At 39.6% G+C, this 24234-nt stretch overlaps 1 protein-coding gene and 1 long non-coding RNA gene across 5 annotated transcripts in view; one reads left to right on the forward strand and one right to left on the reverse strand.

The window, feature by feature from the left end:
- The window catches only part of LOC123579179, a 257069-nt gene extending 234947 nt beyond the window's left edge, over positions 1-22122 (reverse strand). For all 3 annotated transcript variants that reach the window (XR_006702669.1, XR_006702668.1, XR_006702667.1), the window contains exons 1-2: positions 21539-22122; positions 20416-20514 (exon numbers count right to left, since the gene is read on the reverse strand). This is a non-coding gene — a long non-coding RNA (uncharacterized LOC123579179). The remainder of the gene's footprint in view (positions 1-20415; positions 20515-21538) is intronic.
- A 222-nt stretch (positions 22123-22344) lies between these two features.
- The window catches only part of GNAO1 (G protein subunit alpha o1), a 173809-nt gene continuing 171919 nt past the window's right edge, over positions 22345-24234 (forward strand). The window contains exons 1-2 of one of the 2 annotated variants that reach the window (XM_045442799.1): positions 22345-23194; positions 23419-23461. In XM_045442799.1, the coding sequence (XP_045298755.1) occupies positions 23077-23194; positions 23419-23461 (161 nt within the window). In that variant the 5' untranslated portion in view covers positions 22345-23076. The remainder of the gene's footprint in view (positions 23195-23418; positions 23462-24234) is intronic. The other variant, XM_045442800.1, reaches the window with a different exon arrangement.

Here is a 24234-nt window from a genome sequence, read left to right on the forward strand (position 1 = left end):
GCTCCAGGCTCCGAGCCATCAGCCCAGAGCCTGACGCGGGGCTCGAACTCCCGGACTGCGAGATCGTGACCTGGCTGAAGTCGGACGCCCAACCGACTGCGCCACCCAGGCGCCCCTCATGGTGGCTTTTTTAATTTGGGGGGGGGGGGAGGAAGCTGTTACAATCTAAGTGTATACATAGGACTTTAAATACAAATGCACAAACAGGAGCAGAATCCTCCACACCACCAGATGATTCACTATCTTCTCTAATCCAATAGTTCCTACAACATGGTAAGTGACCACTGAAAGACATGAAATTATTTTAGGTGGTACATAGATACAATTTTCTTAATGGTTATGTGTTCACCTTAATGTGTATAAGGAAAAATATAAGCAAGCATATAAAAACCACGATTTCACTGATTTGGGGCTTAGTATGAGGCTAAAGCAGATAACCATATAAAGTCTACTTCATGTGGCCCTTATGAATGACAGGAGCAACTCTCAGGTGTGGCCACGAATGTTTCCACCCTTCCATCATAACTTTAGAGACACAGGAACACAAGTGCTATCTCCAGCAATTGGATCTCCCATCCTGAATGACCAATCTTATCTTGCTATGATCTTGTCTGACATAGGCCATACTGTTACTGAAAATAACAACAGCTCCAGAAATAATCTTGGGGAAATCTTAACCGGCTCAACTTGAACCCAGTTGTTCCCTTAAAGCAAACGTTGCAGCCAGGGGATGAGATTCTCAAATTGGCCAGTCCTAAGCCTTGTTGTCCCCTCTGGAACTGGGGCTAGAGCAACCCCACCTAACCCATATGGATTAACAATGGAGGAGATGCGGTTCCACAAAAGAAAACCGAGAAACTGTTCTCTGTATGTATAATGAGGATATACATTATATTACATTATGTTATTGTGAGGATTAAAAGAAATAAAGAATGTACTTTCCTGACTGACCCAATGAATGGTGCAAAGCAGGGGTTCAACAAATGGTGGTACTAGTAGCAATAATAATTGTTATTATTGTTTGTTAACATGATAATTGTTGTTATAGTCATGGTTTCTAAAACAATTTTAGGGCCTCATTTTGTTAACTTAATTATTTTATCAATCTACAAATGAAGCATAATTATTTGAATATAACCTTTGGAGAGCCATTAAGTCAAAATAGCACTTCCTTCATCTTTAATTTGTTTATCATCTTCATGCATAATCAAGGTACTATGAATTACCACAATCAAATGTTCAGTGTCTCACCAAACAGCTTTTGCTTCATTCTTAAGTGACATGTAGTTTTATCATAACATAATTTTATCTAAATGATTATACACCAATAGTGTCAGTATTTACGGTAATGCTATATTTACAACAATAGATTGCAATGTATTTTTCATAGATCCCATATGATAATGTGAGCTAATTTAGCGTTTAGAGTTTCAAAATTAAAGGTAGTGACAATAATAATAAAACAACAGCATGGGTGAAACATTACTAGAATCTTTGCTTTTTAAAAAGCACATTATGTGGCCAGGGAGAACAGTTAAAACACATGTGAAAATTGAAAAGTAACAAAATAAAGCCAGGTATACCTCTGTGGACCAAAGATAGTACTATATATACACTTTAAATAACCCAATTCATTGAAGATTTATGATAGATTGGCATAAATTAAAAAGTTAACCAAAATATTTCTAGTAAAATAATATATGAATAAAACATATTTGGTTCATCATTTTATGAGTGGACTTTATATTATCATCTGTTAAGATTATCATGAAAAAAATACACATAATAAAAAAAAGTATTAAGTTTCTTCAATATCTTAGGCCCTTAACAAAATATAAAAATAAGCTTTTAAAATATACAGTATATTTATTTTACCTTTATTGCTGCAAACTTTGACCAAATACAGCAGAAATGACATAAAAGTGGGTGAAATACTGTCTAAATATCATAAATTTAAAATACTCTGGAATAAGTCATAGTAAAGAATTTTAAAACCTTGGAACTGTGTGTGTTAGTTATGGCTGATTTTTTTTAATGATGGCCAATAAAAACAACAAAAAAATGAGCTCACCATAAAGTTAAATTCTATCTTGACTGTCAGATAAATTTAATGATATATAAACAGAGGTGGCCAATTTCCTACCTTTATCTCAACTGAATTAGGAGAGGCATTAGAGTTTTGCTTTTAGTAAAGAATTTTAAGTCCCTTTTTCTTTAGAATGTCTGTATCTATGTTCATGAGGGATATTGGTAATTTTCTTTTTCTGTAATGTCTGGTTCTGCTATCAGGGTAATTTGCTGACCTCATAGAAGAGAAGTATTTCCTTCTCTTCGATTTTCTGGAGGTTTGTGAGAATTAGTGTTTTTATTTCCTTAAAAGATGAGTAGAATTCCCAAGCGAAGCCATTTGGGCATGCCATTTTCTTCATGGGAAGATTTTAAACTACAAATTCAATTTCAATAACATATAGGGTTATCCAGGGTATCTATTTCTTCTAGAGTAAGCTTTGGTAATTTGTGTATTTCAGAATGAATGTCTATTTCACCTAAGTTGTTGGATTTATTGGCACTTAAGTTGTTCATTATATTCCCATATTATCCTTCTTAATATCACCATAATCTTCGACATCACCTCTCTCATTCTTGATCTTCGTAATTTGTGTAATTTTATATTTTTTCCCTTATCAGTCTGACTAGAGTTTTATCAATTTTACTGATCTTCTCAAAGAACCATCTTTAATTTTATTTTTTTTGTCTATTTTTTGTCTTATATTCCATTGATCTTTATTTTGATTTTTACTATTTCCTTTCATTTGCATACTCAAGGTTTAATTTACTCTTCTAGTTTAAGGTTAAACGTTAGGTTATTGATTTGAAACTTTTCTTCTTTTCTCACTTAGGTATTTTGTAATACAGGATTCCCTCTAAATATCACCATAGCAACATCCCACAATTTTTGGTAGATTATGTTTTCATTTTCATTTGGTTCAAAATATTTTCTAAATTCCACCTTGATTTCTTGTAACTCACAGTAATTCAGAAGGACGGTATTTAGTTTTCATATATCTGGGGATTTTTGAGACCTCTTTCTGTTACTGATTTCTAATTTAATATAATTAGGTATGGCTGGAAAATATACTTAGTGTGGTTTGAATCTTTTTAAATAAATTGAAAATGTATTTTATGTCCTAGAATATGTGCTTCAAAAGAATTTATATTCAGTACTTGGAGAGGAAAGTGTTCTATAAATGTAATTTAGGTCAGGCAGGTTGATAGTGGTTGTCAAGTCATTTATGTTCTTATTAATTTTCTATATATCTTATGAATCACTGAGAAAGGAGTGTTGAAAACCTCAACTAAGGATTTCTTCCTTAATTTCTGTCAGTTTTTGTTTCATATATTTTAAGGCTTTGTAATTATATGCATAAAAGTTTGAATTAATATATATATTTTTTCTTGATGAATTATCCCTTTATCGTTATGAAACAACATTTTTTTCTCCCTGGTAACATTCTTTGCTCTGCAATCCTTTTACTTTTAAACATATTTATACTTCAATTGCATATATAGATTGGTCATGCTTTTTAAAATCTGATCTGACCTTTTAATTGGGGTGTTTAGACCATTTACATTTAATGTGATTACTAATATAGTTCAGTTTATATCTATCATCTTGCTATTTACTTTCTATTTTGCCCAATTATTCTTTTTTCCCTTTTCCTTTTTCAGCCTATTTTTGATTAATTGGCTATTTTTTTATTATTTAATTTTATCTCCTTTGTTGGCTTATGTAGCTGTAATGCTTGTTTACATTTTAGCAGGGTTTATACTACACATCTTTAGCTAATCACAGTGTACCTTCCAGTAATATTATATCAGTTTATACAGAAGAGAATTATTGCTCTTAAATTTATACTTTTATTTCTCTCCTCTTACCTTTCTTGTCATATATTGACTTATATTATAAGCCTCAGAACATATTGTTAATATTTGTGTTTAGACAATAAATTCTTTCAAAGTAATTTATATAAGAATAAATCTTATACATTTACTCATGTAGCTACTGACTCTGATATTATTTCTTTGTGTGAGACCTATATTTTGACTTGGTGCCATTTCCCTTCAGCCTGAACAACTTTGGACTTTCTAGTAGTGTGGGTCTAGTGGTGATAAATACTTACACCTTTTATATTTTTAAGTTTTTTTTTGCCTCTATTTTTTAGAGATTCTCTGCTCTGAGTATAGAATTCTATGTTAACAGTATTTTTCTTTTAGTACTTTAAAGATATCACTCCACTATCTCATTTCTCTCATTTCCAAAGAGAAATCACTCTTATCCTTATCTTTGTTCCTGTGCATATAATGCATCTTTATTCCCTGATTGCCTTTAAAATTTTTCTTTAATCACTGGTTCTGAGCAGTTTGATTATGATGAGCCTTAGTATAGTTTTCTTCAAACTTCTTGTGTTTGGAGTTCACTATAATCTTTGGATCTATAGGTTTGTAGTTTATATCAAAATTTGAATATTTTTGGTCATTATTTCTTCAAATATTTTTTTCTGTTTTTCCTTTGGGAACTCAAATTATAAATATATTGGTTCCCTTACCTCACTGATGCTCTACTCTTTTTTTTAAGCATTTTTATTGAGACATAATTCACATACCATAAAATTTGTCTATTTAAAGTGTACACATCAATAATTTTTAGCATATTCAGAAAATTGTCCAGCCATCACCACTATTTAATTTAGAACATTTTCATCACCCCAAAGGATACTCATTATATTAGTTTTCTATGGATGCTGCAATAAATTACTACAAATTTGGTAGTTTAAGCAACACAAATTTATTATCTTAGAGTTCTGGAGTCAGAAATCTGAAATGGCCTTCCTGGGCTAAAGTCAAAATGTTGGCAGGCCTGCATTCCCTTTCGGATGCTTTAGGGAAATGTCCATTTCCTTGCTTATTCCTACTTCTAGAGGGCACCCACATTTCTTGCTTCATGACCCACTTTCTCCATCTAAAAAGCCAGAACATTGCATGTCTGTGACCATTTACATCTCCATCTCCCATCAAACATGGGAGAGGTTCTCCATTTTTAAAGATTCATGTGATTATATATTTATGTGGGTAACTCAGGATAATCTATCTCAAGGTCTGAATACTTACTTGATCACTTCTGCCAAGTCCCTTTTGTCATGTAATGTAACATATATTCACAAGTTCTGAAGATTGAAATATGGACATTTTTGGAGACCATCATTATACCTAGCACATCCATTAACAGTAATTCCCCCTTCTCCCCACTCCCCCACACTAGTCAACCACAAATTGACTTTCTGTCTTTATAGATTTGCCTGTTATGGACATTTCATATAAATGGAATTTTATGATATCTGGTCTTCTGTGCTTGGCTTCTTTCACTTACCATAATGTTTTCAAGGTTCATCCATGTCATGTAGAATGCAGAAGTACTTCATTCCTTTTTATGATTGAACAATGTTCCATTGTGTGGATATGCCACATTTTGTTCATCATTTTATCAACTGATGGATAATTGGGATGTCTCCACTTTTGGGCTACTATGGATAATGTGGCTATAAAGATTAAGTTTTTGTGTGCGTGTATGTTTTCGCTTATCTTGAACTAGGAATAGAATTGTTGGGTCATGACGTACATTTAATCTTTTGAGGAAGTACCAAAGTGGCTGCACCATTTACATTTCCACCAGCAATGTATGAGGGTTCCAATCTTTCCACACCCTCAATGATACTTTATTGTCTTTTTTATTACAGCTATGTATGAGGGTTCCAATCTTTCCACACCCTCAATGATACTTTATTGTCTTTTTTATTACAGCCCTTCTAGTAGCTGTAAAGTGGTAGCACATTATTGTTTTGATGTGCGTTTATCTGATGCCTAATGATGTTGAGCATCTTTTTATAGCTTACTGGCCATTTGTATATCTTCTTGGGAGAAATCTCCTTTCAGATCCTTTGTCCATTTTTAAATTGGGTTATATGTCTTCTTTATTATTTATTTGTAAGAGTTCTTTATATATTCTAAATACAAGTCCTTTAAAAGATACATGATTTACGAATATTTTCACCCAGCTGTGGGTTGCCTTGCATTTTCTTGATGGTGTTCTTTGAAGCATGAAAGGCTTTAATTTAGATGAAGTCCAACTTACCTATTTACCCTCTGTGCTTGTATTTTTGGTGTTGTATCTAAGAAACCATCACCTCAATATTATGAAGATTGACTCCTATCATTTTCTTCTAAAACTTTTATTATTTTAGCTCTTACATCAAGGTCTAGGGTCCATTTTCAGGTAATTTCTGTGTATGGTGTGAGTTAGAGATTCAATTTTCTCCTTTTTTTGTGCTTATTTGTTTATTTTGAGAGAGAGAGAGAGAGCATGTGCACACACGTGCATGTGAGCAGGAGAGGGGCAGAGAGAAAGGGAGAAAGAAAATCCCAAGCAGGCTCCACACTGTCAGCACAGAGCCTGATGCAGGGCTCGATCCCACAAACTGTGGGATCATGACCTAAGCCAAAATCAAGAGTTGGATGCTTAACCGACTGAGCCACCCAGGCACCCCAATTTTGTTCTTTTGAATGTATCTAGACTATTCTTTCTCTATTAGATTATCTCAGCATTCTTGTCAAAAATCAATTGGCCATAAATGTAAAGGTTTACTTCTGGACTTGTAATCCTTTTCTATTGATCTATATGTCTCTATATGTCTGTTCTTGTGCCAGTATTACACTGTCTTCCTTACTGCAGTTTTGTATTTAGTTTTAAAATCAAGACATATGAATCCTCTAACTTTGTTCTTCCTTTTCAGAATTGTTTTAGCTATTCTGGGCCCCTTGCATTTCCACATGAATTCTAGAATCAGTTTGACAATCTTTTCAAAATAAGCCAACTGAAAATTTGATAGGCAGTATGTTGAAACTATAGATCAGTTTTGGTAGTATTTCCATCTTAGTAATACTAAATATTCCAATCCATGAACATGGGATATCTTTCCATTTATTTGCATCTTTTTAAAACTCTCTCAATGATTCTATGTAACTTTCTTTTTTTTTATTTTACAAAATTTTTTTAATGTTTATTTATTTTTGACAGTGAGACAGAGAGAGAGAGAGAGAAAGAGAGGGAGAGAGAGAGAGAGAGAGAGAGAGAGAGAGAATGAGTGGGGGAGGGGCAGAGAGAAAGGGAGACACAGAATCCAAAGCAGGCTCCAGGCTCTGAGCTGTCAGCACAGAGCCCGACGTGGGGCTCAAACTCACAGACTGCGAAATCATGACCTGAGCTGAAGTGGAATGTTCAACCGACTGAGCCCCCCAGGCGCCCCTCTGTGTAGTTTTCAATGAGCAAGTCTTGTACTTCTTTTTAAAAATTTTACTGCAAAGTGTTTTGTTGTTGTTTTGTTTTTGATGCTATTGTAAATTGAATTTTCTTTTTTTTATTTTTTTTTTTAACATTTATTCATTATTGAGAGACAGAGTGTGAGCAGGGGAGGGGCAGAGAGAGAGGGAGACACAGAATGTGAAGCAGGCTCCAGGCTCTGGGCTGTCAGCACAGAGCCCAATGCAGGGCTCAAACCCATGAATTGTGAGATCATGACCTGAGCTGAAGTCAGACACTTAACTGATTGAGCCATGCAGTCAGTCTATTTTCCTGATTTTGTTTTCAGATTGTTTATTGCTAGTGTATTGGAATATAACTGCTTTGCATATTGATCTTGCATCCTGCAAACTTGCTACATCTTGTCATTTACAAATAGAGAGTTTTACTTCTTTCTTTCCAATCTGGATGCCTTTTATTTCTTGTTCTTGCTTAATTTCCCCGACCAGTATCTCCAATAAAATATTAAATAGAATGATAGCTGACATCCTTTTTTAAAAATTTTTTGTAATGTTTATTTTTGAGAGAGAGAGAGAGAGACAGACAGACAGACAGAGCGTGAGTGGGCGAGGGTCAGAGAGAGAGGGAGAAACAGAATCCAAAGCAGGCTCCAGGCTCCATGCCATTAGCCCAGATCCTGATGCAGGGCTTGAACTCACAAATAATGAGCTGAGTCAAAGTCAGATGCCTAAGGGACTGAGCCACCCAGGTGCCCTGAAGTAATTCTCTTCTATTTGTACCTTTGCTTTTAACGTGAAAGAGTGCTGGAATTTGTCAAATGCCTTTTCTGTATCAAATGAGATGATTATGGTTTTTCTCCTTTATTAAGATGGTGTGTTACATTGTTTTCAACCTTGGGTATATTCCTGAGATAAATCCCACTTTGTTATGGTGCATCTCTTTTGCATATGGGCAGATTCAGTTTGCTACTGTTTTGTTAAGGATTTTTAAATCTATATTCACAATGCACGTTTGTTTGAAGTTTCCTTGTGATGTCTTTGGTTTTGGTATCACAGTAATATTGATATCATTGGCTGAATTGGAAGGTGTTCCTTCCTCTTCTAGTTTTTTTAGAGTTTGTAAAGTATTAGAATTCATCTTTAAATTTTTGATAGATTTCACCAGTGAGGCCTTTTGAGCCTGGGGTTTGTGGGAAATTTCATTTTATTTTATTTTTTTAAGATTTTATTTTTAAGTAATTTCTACACCCAGTGTGGGGCTTGAACTTACAACCCCAAGATCAAGAGTTCCATGCTGTACCGACTAAGCCAGGCAGGCACCCTGGGAAATTTTAAATTATTAATCCAATCTCTACTTGTTATAGGTCTACTAAGATCATTTACTTCTTCTTGGGTCAGTTTCAACAATTTGTCCATTCCATCTATGTTACTTAGTTAGTTGGCATACAATTATTCATAGTATTCCTTTGTAATCTTTTTTATCTGAGAATAGTGATAAGTTCTTTCGTTTATGATTTTAGTAATTTGAGTCTTTTTCTCTTTTTTCTTTCTTGATCAGTTTAAGTAAATGTATTCTGTTGATCTTTTCAAAGAACGAATTTTGGCTTCAGTGACTCTGTTTTTCTATTCTCTATTTCATCTATTTCCACACTTATCTTATTATTCCCTTCATCTGCTAGCTCTAGGTTGTTTGCTTTTCTCTTTTAGTTCCTTATGGTGGAAGATGAGGATATTGATTTCAGAAAAGGAATTTTTTAATACAGGCATTTATACCTATAAACTCCCCTCTAAGCACTGCATTAGCTGAATCTCATAAGTGTTGGCTTGTTGTGTTTCCCATTCATTTATTTCAAAATATTTTCTTTTTAAAAAAATTTTTTAACATTTATCTAGTTTTGAAAGACAGAGACAGAGCATGAGTGGGGGAGGGGCAGAGGGAGACACAGAATCTGAAGCAGGCTCCAGGTTCTCAGCTGTCAGCACAGAGCCTGACATGAGGCTCAAACTCACGAACCATGAGATCACGACCTGAGCCAAAGTTGGATGCTCAACCAACTGAGCTATGCAGGAGCCCCTATTTCAAAATATTTTCTAATTTCTCTTGTCATTTCTTCTTTGGCCCATTGATTATTTAGGAATATGTTTTTCCCCCCACATATTTGTGAATTTTCCAAATTTATTTCTGTTATTGATTTCTAATTTAATTCCATTGTGGTTGGAGATGCTCTTTGTTGATTCAATCCTTTTAGGTTTATTGAGGCTTATTTTGTAGTGTAACATTGTTCTAGTCTGGAGAACATTCCATTGGGCTTGAGAAGAATGTGTATCTTGCTGCTTTGGCTGGAGTATTCTATAGATGCCTGTTAGGCCTGGTTATTCAAGTCTTCTATTTCCTTGTTGATCTTCTGCATAGTTATTCATTCATTACTGATAGCAGGTTAATGAAGTCTCTAACCATTATTATTGAATTGTCTATGTCTCCCTTCAATTCTGTCCATTTTTGCTTCATGTATTTTGAGGCACTGTTGTTAAGTGTATACATGTTTGTAAATGTTTTATACCCAAATGTTATAAATTGTTATATTTTCCTTTTATCATTATAAAATATCCCTCTGTTTCTATTAATAATTTTTGTCTTAAAGTCTATTTCATCTGATATAAGTGTAGCCACTACAGTTCTCTTTTGTTTACTATTTGCATGGTGTATCTTTTTTTTTTTTTTCATCCTCTTATTTTCAATGCATTTGTGTCTTTGAAATAAAGTGTCTCTTGTAAACAGCATATAGTTGGGTCATATCTCTGCCTTTTACTTGGAGTATTTAGCCCATTTACATTTAATGTAATTACTAATAAGGTAGGATTCATGTCTGCCTCATTTTCTAAAATTCTTTTTTCTCTGTGTGTTTCATTTGAATAGTTTGTATTCTGTTATCAAGTTCACAAATTTTTTCTTCTTTAACATCTAGAATGCTGTAGATCCCACCTAGGGTATTTTTCACCTAAGATATTATGATTTTCATCTCTAGACATTTAATTTGTACATTTATTTTTTATTTGTTTAAATAGGTTTTTTTTATTTTATTTTTGAGAAAGAGAGTGCATGAGTGAGTGAGGGGCAGAGAGAGAGGGAGAGACAGAGAATCTCACAAGGGGCAGAGACAGGGAGGGAGAGAGAGGGAGAGAGAGTACAGAGACCTAAGTGGGGCTTGAGCTCACCCAATACAGGGCTCAAATTCATGTGGCTCATGAATACAGGGCTCATGATTCACCGTGAGATCATGACCTGAGCCAAAGTCAGATGCTTAACCAACTGTACCACCCAGGCACCCCTAATTTGTACATTTAAAAAGACATATTCTAAGTCTCCACTTACAGATAAGATTCAGTTAAATAACTGTTAATGTCTTTGTCTGCTAATTCTAATACCAGTATCAGTTCTAATTTGGTTTTGCTTGATGGATTGTTCTCCACATTATGGGTCAGATTTTCTTATTTATTTGGATGCATGGCAATATGTGTTTGAGTGTAAGACATTGTGAGTATTACCCTCTTAGGTGCTGAGTATTTCTGTATTTCTTTAAATATTCTTGAGTTTTATTTCATAACAATAAAATTCCTTGGAAACTATGTGATAATTTTGGATTTTGCTTGTTGGGTAGGATCAATGTAGCATTTAGTCTGAAACTGATTATTCTCCACTACTGCGGCAAGACCCTGCTGAGTACCCTCTCAAACACCCCATGAATTATGAGATGTTCTGGTCTATCTAAAAAGAACAGATCCTATTATTGGACCTGTGTGAGTGTTGCCACTGTTCCCTCTAATCCTCTGATGGTTCTTTCCCAATCTTAGGTAGTTTCCTCACATGCATGTAACAATTAGCAATTTGAATACTCAAGAGGGGCTCTGCAGATATCCAGAGTTCTCTCTCTGTGCAGATCTCTCCTTCCAGAATTCTGTCATGAGAACTCTAGCTTCCTTGGTCCTTCTGGATTCTCAACTCCATCTTCTCAACCCAAGGAGTCTGCTGAACTTCACCTGGATTCTCCCTCCCTGTACCACAGCCTGAAAATTCCCTCAAGGCAGTAACCTGTGGAAATCATAGGGTTGCCTCATTTGTTTCCTGTCTCGTGTCCCTCAATACTTGGTGTCCGAGATCTTGAAATACATTCTTGTGCATTCTGTCTAGTTTTTTTTCTAGTTGTTTCAGTAATAGGCAGTGCCTTCTTGACCAGAAGTAGAACTCTTTACCTGGGTTTCTTGATGTCCCTTGGGGGTTCCAAATGATTCAGAATTTTTTTTCACCACTGGGAGTGCCTTCTCACACACCTGATATAATGGAATAGGAGGTACATAACATGCCCTTTGAAGTATTTTTTTCAAAGAATGTTTAACCTGAATCTGAGGAATATTGCATCTGAACCAGGGTGGGCCTCATATAAGCCACAACCCCACAACAGAATTTCTTTTGCACCTGAATTCCTCCTGTCTCCAGAGCTCCTGTGTCTGGCTCCTTTCTCTTTATGCCAATCTATACATGAATTTATGTTATTCCTATAATGTCATACACAGGCACTTTGATAAGAACAGTGTGAATCCAGATCCAAGAGGAGGAAGACACATTCCTCCATTGCCCTAAAATGCAGGCTGCTGGTGGAGACACTGATTCATGCATCTCTAAAATATTCAATTATCTTTACCACAGAGAAGTCAGAGCCCAAAGCATAGAGCAAAATCTGTATTCTTTATTTATATATATTTTTAAGTTTATTTATTTATTTTGAGAGAGAGAGCAAGTTGGGGAGGGGCAGAGAGAGAGGAAGGGAGAGATTCCCAAGCAGGTTCAACACTGTCAGCACAGAGACTGACATGGGGCTCACACTCACAAACTGTGAGATCATGACCTCAGCTGAAATCCAGAGTTGGACGCTTAACTGAGCCACCCAAGTGCCCCCAAATTTGGACCCTTTAAATTGCAGTATGCTTAAATGACTTACTAGCCAGATTCAAGAGCCAGGAATTAGAACCTCTATAAGGTTTTCAATAAGCAGAAAAGTAGAAACAAAAAATAATATCCTAAAATGTAACAGTGATTATGATATTTAGAAATTCCTCACAGAAAAGTGATTTTCTCACGATTTGTCAAAATCAGGTTTGATTAGTGATAGGATGCCTAAGGAAGGATCAAGACCCAGAAACTAGATTGAGCTTCTCAAAGTATGATTTTTGTACTATTTACCTCAAAATTTAAAAGATAAATGTTTAAATTCAGGTTTCTAAATCCTGTTTCAGAATAACTAAGTCACAATTTCTAAGGGTGAAGCCCCAGAACCTGCACTTATAATAAGCATTCTTGGTGATTTTTATGCACATTAAAGTTTGAGAATGACTACAGGTAATCCCACTGGAACTAAGCAGGATAACAGATCCACTCAACAGAGACCAAAAGGAAAAACTCCACATATGCAGGCAAGACATGGCGTTAAAGGAATGCGGCAGTAAGCAGATAGCTCATCTAGAACATAATGGGAGTGGGAGAAAGGTCCTACAATGTCAACAGATGGAAACCAAAAGTGGAGAGATGTATTAGGAGTCAGGGATCAGCAATAGGTAAAGTTTCAAAGAGACAGATGATGGGCATCAGAGATATAGTAGCTTGTAGTAAGTCATGCAGACTTAAGTTTAGGAATTGGGTTCTAATATCCACAGGGTTGAAGACATCAAAGTAGAACTCCAATCCCAAAGCAGGCTGAGAAAGAACCTGAAAGAGCCTATTACTGGAACCAGTCACAAGGACCAAGGTTAGAGCCTACTCTGTAGGGCCAGGGTCAGCTCACAGAAGGACCAGCACAGAGACTGGTTTGATGCTCAGCCACCAAGCAGTGTATCTAGGGGTTCTTAGATTTCCTTGCTCATGGCCTGGAGCAGTCCAGGATCCACTACAAGAGTTATCTTGCTCCAGGGAGGTAAGTGGCCCCACTGGAAAGGACTTATGTGACTCAATTTCCCATTCCCTACTTGAATTCTGATGTTGTCACAGGAGTGATAGTGGTTTTCCTCAGTAGTTATAATGCTGGCAGCTAGCAGGGATAGAGGCTGATTCCTAACTAGAATAGCTCCCTAAGGGGAGAACTGAATTCTGGAGCCAACAGCAAGTTGTCTTCACCCCTCAAAAATTGTGAAATGTCATAGCCTAGTCACTCCAGGGTAGAGAACCCAGGTGTTCTCTGTTCAATTCCACTTTTCTTCAACATAGCAGATGAGTTTTGTAGTGAAAGAAAAACTTTAATTTTTATCTCACTATTGGATGAACCTATAAATCCTTGGTTCTTTCAAGCTTAGAACTGGTATCTCTGAAGTTGTGAAAGCTTATACTGAACTCCTCTATTCCCTTGATGAAACCCAGCAAACAGGCAGGGAGCAAACAGTAGTCACTAACCAAGTGCTTACTAATCTGGCAAATGTATTCTGGGGTATGGGAAGTAAGTGAAGCATTGGGAGAACTATTAGAGCCAATGCCAGAGAAAATCACAATGGGAGGACTGAACAGATCTAGTGGAGGGTGTTGAGATAAGGCCTACCCCTTGTCTGGCTTATCTGCCCCTTTGGTTACTTACCACTGACTGTGTCACTCCTGGATCTATGGGACTCCCTTGGCTATCCCTCCCGAGCCCTGTGGGATGTTCCCCACTCATCCCATTCACCCACCAAGAAATACTCTCAAAATCAATTGGGTGGTGATTATGAGCCATTATCCACCTACTGTGCTGAAAGGAATACAAGGCAATCTGGAGAAAACCTTTCACCATTGGCTTAAAAAAATCTCCAGTATATCTGGAAGTGATGTCCCTTCTAAGTTGAAAAATCAAAGCCAAGCTACAATCCTTTCATAATATTGGCTTGTTTTGGTTACAAAGATGTTCTATTTCTAAAGCAAATACCATAAGACCTATGAAAGAGTCATTCCTGATGTGAAGGGAGGAAAAGAGAAAAAGGAACCATTTCAACAGTGGAACAGATGGATTCAGAATCAAGGGTTAAATGGATTTGTAACATTCCCTTGCTCCATAGGAGAAGCCTATTGCTCTGCCTCCTATAGTCTCCCTGATGTCACTCTCCAGGATCTCTGTCTACTTAAGTCAGATTTAGAATTGTGTATGTGGAATACAGTAGGTGCCTAAAATTCAATTCCTTGATTAAGGGAATGAAGGCCTAGAAAAAGAACTAAATTTTCCAAAGTTGGCTGAACCAAGACTAAAAGTTCTGTCTTTTGATTCCCAGTCCAATGTTCTTTCCACTCTGTTGCCTTTCTTGATTTCATTTATTATTTGTGCAAACCTACTGGGACTAAAGCTTTCTAATATTATCCTTTAACAGTTGTACATAATTTACTCCCAATTTCTAGTTGTTATCTTTATGAAAGAGGGCATGTCACAAAACATGGACATAATTTATTCTGTATTAAGAGCTAGGAATTATTTATTGGAATAAATATCATCGGATCACATATTGCTTGGATAAAGTCCACTTATGATGATCAATACTATCTGACAAGGGGCGGGGGAGGATTATTGAGCAAAGTAAAAACTAACTAAAATGTGAATAATACAATTGGTCTAGATGCTACTTAAAAAGAGCAACTTCGATATAATGTTTGAACCACGGATCCTAGGGAAGTAGCATGATATAACATGAAGACTGTCTTGGAACATAGAAAATTGAGGGTGACCATGTTGATTACAAAATTTACCAGCTGGTCTTGGGTAAATCACTCGAACTTCTCTAAGCTTAACTTCATTACGCATAAAATGTAAATAGAAATTTTGGCTATTTCAAAGGGTTGTTAAAAGGATAAAATCAAAAACTGTATGAGAGATTGGTATAATTCAAAGATCAGAGACTATGTGCACCATGATGCCAGGGGACCACATGCATTGCATTCCACAGTTTACTCCCAACACAAAGCAGAGAGTCTGTCACATGGTACACACACAGTGCACACATATTATAAAGGCAATGATAGGGGAAGTGTCATTCTTATCACTATTTTCTTGCCAGAGAACTGTTTATGGGGTGGGGGATAAAGCCAAGTATAGGAGTGGAGCAGGGGTGGGGAAAGTGAAATAGAAGGAAAAATGATCGGCGTCACTTCTTTCCTAGAACAGAGGAGAGGTGGTGGAATCAAAAGAAAGGATGATCAAATTGACCCATTCTTTCCATGCCCCATTTATCCCACCTCTTAATCTCAAATCACACCATTGATTTTTTTTTTTAAGATTGCTTTTGGGCATCCACCTCATTAATTTTGGTCATTTAAACTATGGCATTCAGTGTTTTTACTGAGATCTTTATATGTCCTCTCTTTGGTGACTGAGAATAACACTGCTTTAAATTTATATTGGATATAAGTAATTCAGCGTTCCCCTCCTCCTTTTTTCTTTCCTCTCCTCTTAGCCCTCTCCAAAAGCTACAGTGACCATGGGAAGAGGCAGCAGACTGCAGGGACAGCTTGAGAGGAAAATCAATCTAGTTCTTTTCTTCCTACTTCAAGCTCTGAATGAGTCTAGCTAAAAGTCCAATGGGATAGTTGTCTGGCTAAAAATGTGTCTCTTTCTGAATTGCCCATCTTCAATTTTATAGATGTACCCCATCACACACATAGAAATTTCAATAAAATGCTTTTTCTCTGCCACAGAGGTCAGGGTTTTTCAGGCCTTTGGGGAACAGATAACATGCCCAAATGTCAGCTCAACTGAAGACAGTGTTACCCCCCATGGAGCACAATGTTCTTGGCATTTGGCAGACTTTGGGAACACCCCAAATCACATGTAGAGGATGCAAACAAGTCACAGAATTAAATCAGTCTAGCCAACCTACTTCTACTCTCACACTACTTCTAATGAACTTGAATTAATTAAAGCCCTCCTCGTCCCCTACTCATAATTGTTACAGCCAATTCAAACTGATTTTACTGGATTCAGATAAAATTCATCTACTTTTTGCTTTTGCAAATACAACTGACAGGAACAACAACAACAACAACAACAAAAATTTCTATTTGTAGAGAGCACTTGATAATTTTTTGGACCTTGAAGCTTACAGAAGACAAATGAGATAATGTCTAAAACGTGTTGGAGCTGCATGCATGAAAGGCTCTATGGAGATAGAAAATACGATAAATAATGCAAGAAACCTTCATGTCAGGAAATCTCCTGTCTTCTGGAGGACTTAGTAAGTATTAAATAAATGCTTTACAAAGACATACCTGCTAATCTTATCTGTCAACTTCAGCCGGGGGAGGCTGAAAAGTACTATTATTCTCGGTTCTGAAGAAAGATTTTCCAAGAAAATTCCAACACAGACCACAATTGGTAGGTAAGACCTTCATATTAAGCCAAGCTTCCAACTTCAATTTCAGCACTTGGTCGATCTTATCAATGTGAAAGCGCTAGTCCTACCCCCTCAAACTTTCCACTCAATCTCAGCCAAATGCATCCCTGGGGGATTCTTTTTCTACCCTAAATTGAGAAAAATCACAAAGTGCACCCTCTTTGGGGCTCTTGAACCATCAAAGCACACTCAACAAATAATGTTCTCAAGAGTGACCACATAATGGATTTCAATAACTTAAGAGCTCAATTCAATTACCTACAAGTCTTAATCTGCTCCTTCATGCAAGTCCCTTCATTTAAAAATACACAAAATCTTTATTTCTTCCCGTGGCATCTTTTATTCCTAACATTATAAATAAAGAAACTACTTTTTTCATGAACTCAACAAAATAACAAACAAGACACAAAATTTATCAAAGAATTTTCTGATGGATTCTTCAAAAGCATTTGGTATACATTCTCTTCTTATCAGCTCCTAAATGCCAATAAATCTCCCACTTGCTTATTTAAAGTCAGTATCATTTCAGTTTTCAGAACCTTACTTGAAAGCAAGTCACTATCATTTTGAACTTAATCTTAAAAATCTTCCCAAGTCATCAAGTCACAAAATTTCTATTCGAAAAAATCAAAAGGTCTCAGAGCTAGGGAGAACTCTGACAAGTGATCTGATTTAATTCTTGTCTATAGATAGGTGAATTTAATTTACAAGTATTAAAACTGATGACCTGTGGACAGTGGACCATGCTTGACCTTCTGGGACATTCACAAAGTGATAAGACAACTCTCTCGGCCTCAAAGGAATTTACATGCCAGCGATGTTTCTCAAACTTTGTCAGTATCACTTAGGGGAGGAGATAGGATTATAAAGATGAACATTTCCAGGCTCAATCTCAGACTTACTAATTCAGAAATTTTAGGGATGAGACTCACAAATCCGCATTCTTTTTTTTTTTTTTTTTTTTAATTTTTTTTCAATGTTTATTTATTTTTGGGACAGAGAGAGACAGAGCATGAACGGGGGAGGGGCAGAGAGAGGGAGACACAGAATCAGAAACAGGCTCCAGGCTCTGAGCCATCAGCCCAGAGCCCGACGCGGGGCTCGAACTCACGGACCGCGAGATCGTGACCTGGCTGAAGTCGGACGCTTAACCGACTGCGCCACCCAGGCGCCCCGACAAATCCGCATTCTTAAAAGCATGCCAGGTAATTCTTAGCACCATGGAACATTTGAGAACCACTGTTCCAACAGGTCTGAGAAATGTGCTCAAAATAATATCAGTCATAGAAGTGTTGAATATGGACTAAATGGTGGTGGGGGCTATCTTCTAGGAAAAGAAACAAAAATTTGATCAGTATCTTCCTTCATTAATACCAGATATCTATCAGAATATACTCAGTCATCTGTTAGTCTGACCCAGACATTTTTGTAAATTATATCGACCACTAAGTTATATTGTAAGCTATCAATTTCATAATAGAAACCCTTAGTAAGGAAACTTAAAATCTCTAGTGATCTACCATTCTCCCTAAAACACCAAATTCACCTGACATTTAGTTTGGTTTCATTTAGTTCATGAACCACACGTTTTAGCTTAGTTTCCTACCATGACAGTAGTATTCAAAAGGGATAGCAATTCTCATGTTTTCCTTTGACAAAAATATTTTTAAAACAATAAACATTTTAGAAGTTGAGGGGCACCTTGGTGGCTTAGTCGGTTGAGCATCCAACTTCAGCTCAGGTCATGATCTTCCAGTTCGTGATTTCCAGCCCCGCATCAAACTGTCTGTTGTCAGCACAGAGCCCACTTTGGATCCTCTGTCTGCCACCCCCTCTCTGCCCCTTCCCCTCCCACCTCAAAAATAAATAAAACATTTTTTAAAAAGTTGAATTCAGAAACATGTGAGATGTCTGAACTTTTAAAAAGTAAGCTCCTACCAGAATTAATTGGCACATACAGATTGTATGTATAAGCTCCAACATTTTGTGTACAGAAAAATCATCTGGGGAGTGGCTATCAATATGGAATGCAGAGGAGTCTGACTTGGTAGAAGTAAGGTGGGTAACTGAATTTTTATGTAGCATCCCAGCTAATTCTGATGTGAATGGTTTTGAATAAAACATTCTAGGGATTTTAAGAATCCAAGCTTATACCCATCCAAACCTTCCTTTGAATCAAAATCAATATATTAAACACAAAAGATTGTCAATACATGCATATTTGATTAATTACAAAAGGGAAAAATAGAGAAGTTTGGTTCATCTAATAAGAACCTACATTCTTTAAGTCAAAACTGGAGGATCTTGCATGTATCATAAATTACTGCCCTCCGCAATTAGAAGCCACATGTAGTAAAAAGGCTTAACATAGGCTTTTGCTGTTGTTCCTCTTATAAAACATTCTAATTCATTTTAAAACTCAGGGGTGCTTGGGTGGCTCAGCTGGTTCAGAAGCCAACTTCAGCTCAGGTCATGATCTCATGGTTCAGGAGTTCAAGCCCCTCGTTAGGCTCTGCACTGACAGCGAGAAGCTTGCTTTAGATTCCCTGTCTCCCTGTCTCTCTGCCCCTTTCCCAGAGCTCTCTCTCTCTCTCAAAAACAAAAAAACAAAACAAAACAAACAAACAAACAACTTAAAATATGTCGAACAGTGTGTGAGAATGGCAAGGCAGAGAGTTGACTGAGGACTGGGTAAGTTAACATGATTCTCTGGCCAACAGCAATAATCAGAGAAACATAGTCCTGAGGATCATACAAAATAAAAGCAAATGAATTTGTCCTTTATCACTCCTGATGTTAGGATTGTAATTTCCCTATTCCCACAGGAATTAATTGTGGACAAATTAAACACTTGTGGTATTATCTAATTACTAATAACTTGCAGAAAACTGAGATGTTCTCATGCTCACTTCCTTTGTTGGGGGGGGGGTGAATATCAGTGGGTTCTGGGGTTGTCAGCATTCTCAGAGTCTAGAAAGTATGCTTTATATGCTTATACAACATGTTATTTCTCAAATAATCCACAAACACATAAAAGGAGCCCTGGTTTATTAGTTAATGATGGTGTAACCTTGAACAAGTTATTCACCCCTTCAGAGGCTCAGTTTTCTCAGCTGTAAAATGGATAGCCAGGCTGATCTGGATTCATACTCTAGGCTCTTTCCACTCTGCCATGACACTCCCAACACCACAGTGTCTAACTGAGGTTTACATGGGAAGATCCTAAGAGGTAATTTTTATAAAAGTGTTCCATGAACTGTAAAGCACTATACAGACAAAGTGCATTATTATTAGTTGCTTTATGAAGCCCAGTTATAAAGATGCAAAGTGACCCAGAGAAAGAAAACAGGGTAGACAAACCTGAAATACAATATCTACAGTACCTAGAACATTACCTGGTGCATGATAGATAAGATGCTTAATAAGTAAAGAAGTAAAGAAAAACACACACACAAAAACAGGTCTATGCCTTCACCATACTAGGTGTGATACGAAGAAGAAATAAATATAACTAAAATCAAGGATAGTTTGATTCAACCATATAAGCCACAATTCCCCAATAGCCTAAGATCTCAAAAACTACTTGATATGAAAGAAGATTAAAATAGAAGATACGACCCATCATCTTTTAAAAAATGGTTATATTCTTACCTCTTTGGTCTTTCGGATGCAGCCTTGTAGGGATAGCAGAATCTGGGTGAGTTGCTGAAGTTTTTCCCTATATCAGATCTGCATAATCATCTTAGCAACCTGTAGAGGCAATAACAGATTGTATAGAATGTTGGGTACCTTAAGCTCTGTTTTGGATCTGGAAGGCTGACTTTTAATGACACACTAATTTTCAGCAAACTAGATATATCCCTTAAGCTCCCCTCCTCAACAGACACACCAAAGGAGGCTGGGGTCTGGGTAGGCGAAGAAGTTATTTATTTTATAAAACAATTCTTTATGAGTCCTTTGTCAGTTTCCTAGAATACATAAAATGTGATTCAAATTTAAATATTCAAATTGCATTACATACAGCTTTTGACATAGCTATTTATAGACAGAGACAAATAACACATTAAATTCAAGGGAAAAAATGTTTTCTTCTGGGTGGGCCTTAACTGCCTTCCCCTCCACCCCCATTGCAAATATATTTTTATGCTGGGTAATATTTCCAAAACAGGGGTGCTTTTTTCTGTTGTTGAAATGAAACAAACAAGTTTGCTTTCAGAGCCATAGAAGTGCCCAACTGTTAGAAAAAACATTTTCTGCTGGCCTCTTGCCTGTCCTATCCCCATGCAACCTTTCCTATTGGCCCCTTTCTCTAGGAGGGCCCCTGGGGCTGTCTGCTGGAACTGTCTGCTGTAAAACCATTTTGTGCAGTGAGAACTAGTCTCTTCAAAATCTGAGACCACCCAGAACACGCCTGATTTTTGGCAAATGTGTACGTGTTTCCTCGGTACTTGATTAGCTGTATGCTGAGTAACTGACCTGGGTTTCTGGGTCTTTATTTGAAAAAGAGATGGCGAAGTGTTTTTAAAAAATTGAAGAAAGGAAGAAAATCTCTTCTCTCACCAAAAAGCGACTTAACATTCATTTATTTGTGTTTGGGGGAAGGAGCAGGACAAGGGAATTAAATGCCAAGATTTCAACCAAGCGAAACCGTTCAAAATGAGCACAAGCGTTTAAATTCTGTGTTGAAAGATCAATGATGTGCTAGAAGCTCATGAAAACCTGTCCCTCCCAACCAAAAGCTTCCCAGAATGGGACTTGTCTCCTGCGCTGATACCTATGGCGGGGAATCTCAGAGCAGGGTCCGCGAAGGCACAGGGAGGTAGAGGCTCCTAGAGAACAGGCCCTGGCTTTGTCTCATCCTGCTGTGTTCCTCTCCTCACAGCCTCTACTCTCACATACTAGGTGCTCAATTAATGATGGTGGGTCGCAGGAAAAGAACAATCCGCGACCGCCCCCATGCCCCAGGCGAATTCACCGGAACGCGGGTTTACTCAGACCCACTGTCTCCTCGCGTTTGCTGAGGTCACTTGGTCTCGGCTGCCACAGCCCTGACAGCAGAAGAGTAACCAAGAAGGCGAGCTGCTGGAGCCAAGATGGAGCGGAAGCGGGAGGACGAGCAGGGCGGCGCGGGGCGCGAGCTGGGGGGCCCACCTGACCGCGGCGCGGGCAGCCCAGTCCCGCGTTCCCATTGACCAGGAGGTCGGCGGAGCCCGCGCGTCGGGCGGGGGCGGAGGCGGGGAGGGGCACCCCGGCGCGCGCCCGGCCCCAGGCTCCGCCCCCGCCAGGCCCCGCACGCTCCCACCTCTGGGAGCCGCGGGCCCGGGGGCGCTGGGGGGAGGGAAGGCCGCGCGCGCGCGCGCCGCCGCCGGCTGACGCGGTTCCCGGCGCGCGCGCCTCCCCCGTCCCCCACCCTTCCCTGTCCCGGGGGCCCGGCGCGCGGCCCTGCTGACGTCAGCGGGCGGCTTGCGGTGCGGGGTGCGCAGAGCCGCTGGCGCACTCGCGCGCTGCGCTCGCCCCCTCCCCCGCCCGGGCTGTGGCGCGCGCGCTCGCTGGCTCTCCCTTCATTTTTTCTCCCCTCCCTCCCAGCCTCTCTCCTTCTCTCTCTCTCTCTCTCTCTCCCTCGAGCTCCCGGCTGCCTGCGGCTCCCTCGCTCTCCCTCTCTCTCCGGTAGGCTCCACCGAGCGATGCGAGCTCTGGGAGACAGCGACGCCGCCTCCCGCTAGAGACCTGCCCCCCGACCCGGCCCCCTGCCCAACCCTGCCCTGCGCGCAGGGGTCGGCGAAGGCGCCGCGGACGCACCGACGGCTGAGGACCCGCGATGCACATGCACTAGCAGCACCCCCTCTCTCACTCCCTCCACACCCCGCGCCGCCGCCTCCTCCTCCTCTGGCAGCAGCGGCAGAAGGACCCACCCTGCCCCCCACCCCACCCTCCGCCGGCTCCGGCTGCGGCTCTTGCCTCAACTATTATTTTATTTATTTTGGGTCGTGCACAAGCCTCAGTGCCTGCAGCCCGCGCCTCCTCGGACCGCGGGCGCCTCTTCCCTCGGCCCCGGAGCCCCAGACCCCGGCCACCTTCGCCTCGACACCCCTAGAACCCGCCAGCTACCGCAAGTCTCCGCTGCTGGAATCTTAGCGGCTGTCTTTTTGGGGGGTTCTGGTTTCCCGACATTTTTGTTTTCAACCAAGGGAAGGATATCGTGGTTTTTTCCCCTTTGAGCCCAGGCTCTGCTCTCTGGGGGGGTGGGGGGCGCGCCGAGCCGGGGAGCCGTGCCAGCCGAGTCGTGCGGGCTGTGGCAGGGAAGGGGCCACCATGGGATGTACTCTGAGCGCAGAGGAGAGAGCCGCCCTCGAGCGGAGCAAGGCGATTGAGAAAAACCTCAAAGAGGATGGCATCAGCGCCGCCAAAGACGTGAAATTACTCCTGCTGGGTAAGGACCGGGGCTGCCACCCCCATCTCCCGACCCCAGCCACTCCGCACCCACCTCTGCCCTCTCTCCCACCCTACTCGTGTCTGGGGAGACCTGGTCCCGGAGTTGGCACCACTGTGTGCCTAGGATCGTCCATCCTCTCGCATGCCTTACCTCCATGCCTCCCCCCCCCCCCTTCCCCTAAGCTGACACTCACCAGTTTTTCCTCCCATCTGTCCCAACAGGGGCTGGAGAATCAGGAAAAAGCACCATTGTGAAGCAGATGAAGTAAGTCCCTGTGGCCTTGGGATTTGTACTTTTATTAAGAATAATTTTTTGTCATTTGTATTATCTTGCTCATTACACATTGCTCTCCAGGCCTGGTTTCTGATTCGTGTACACACACACACACACACACACACACACACACACACACACCTGGATTTGACTCCCCTCCCCCACGCCCTACGTTGGTTCTGGGTCCTCCACCCCAGCTCCCCGGTGGGTGTTTTTTTTTGCGGAGGGGGGAGGGAAGTGGAGTGCCTGTAGTTGTATGAATGACAGTGTCCGCCATATTGATCAGAACATCACACTATTGGCATGATTATGATCATTACTCTTTCTTGCCCCTTGTATGTATCACTACCTCCGTTTCTATCTATATGTCTCTGTTTCATTCTGTATTTCTTCTCCTCCTCCCTCCACCCCCTCCCCCTTCCACATCCACAGTCCCTTCCCCCTGCTCTTCTCCTGGGGCAGTGATTTTGAACTTGGCTAAAACATGGAAGGGACCCAGCCCTAGACTGGGGTGGAGGATCAAGTGTCTGCTGTTCATGGATTTGGTGCTGAATTGGAGGTTGTGGTTTCTGCCCCCGCCCCCCAAAAGGACTAGGGTCAGGGGAAGGGGTTATGTGGTAGGGGAGGGGGCTGGATTTCCAAGCAAATGTGGCTGGCACAGCTGTATCCAAGGCAGAGGTGGAAGGGGAACTCTGGCTGAGGCTGAATGCCTGTCCCTTGTGTCCCCCCTCATCCCTTCCCCCCCCCCCCCCCAGCGTTTGGTC

Source organism: Leopardus geoffroyi, chromosome E2 (genome assembly GCF_018350155.1).
Source record: "Leopardus geoffroyi isolate Oge1 chromosome E2, O.geoffroyi_Oge1_pat1.0, whole genome shotgun sequence".
NCBI lineage: Eukaryota > Metazoa > Chordata > Mammalia > Carnivora > Felidae > Leopardus > Leopardus geoffroyi.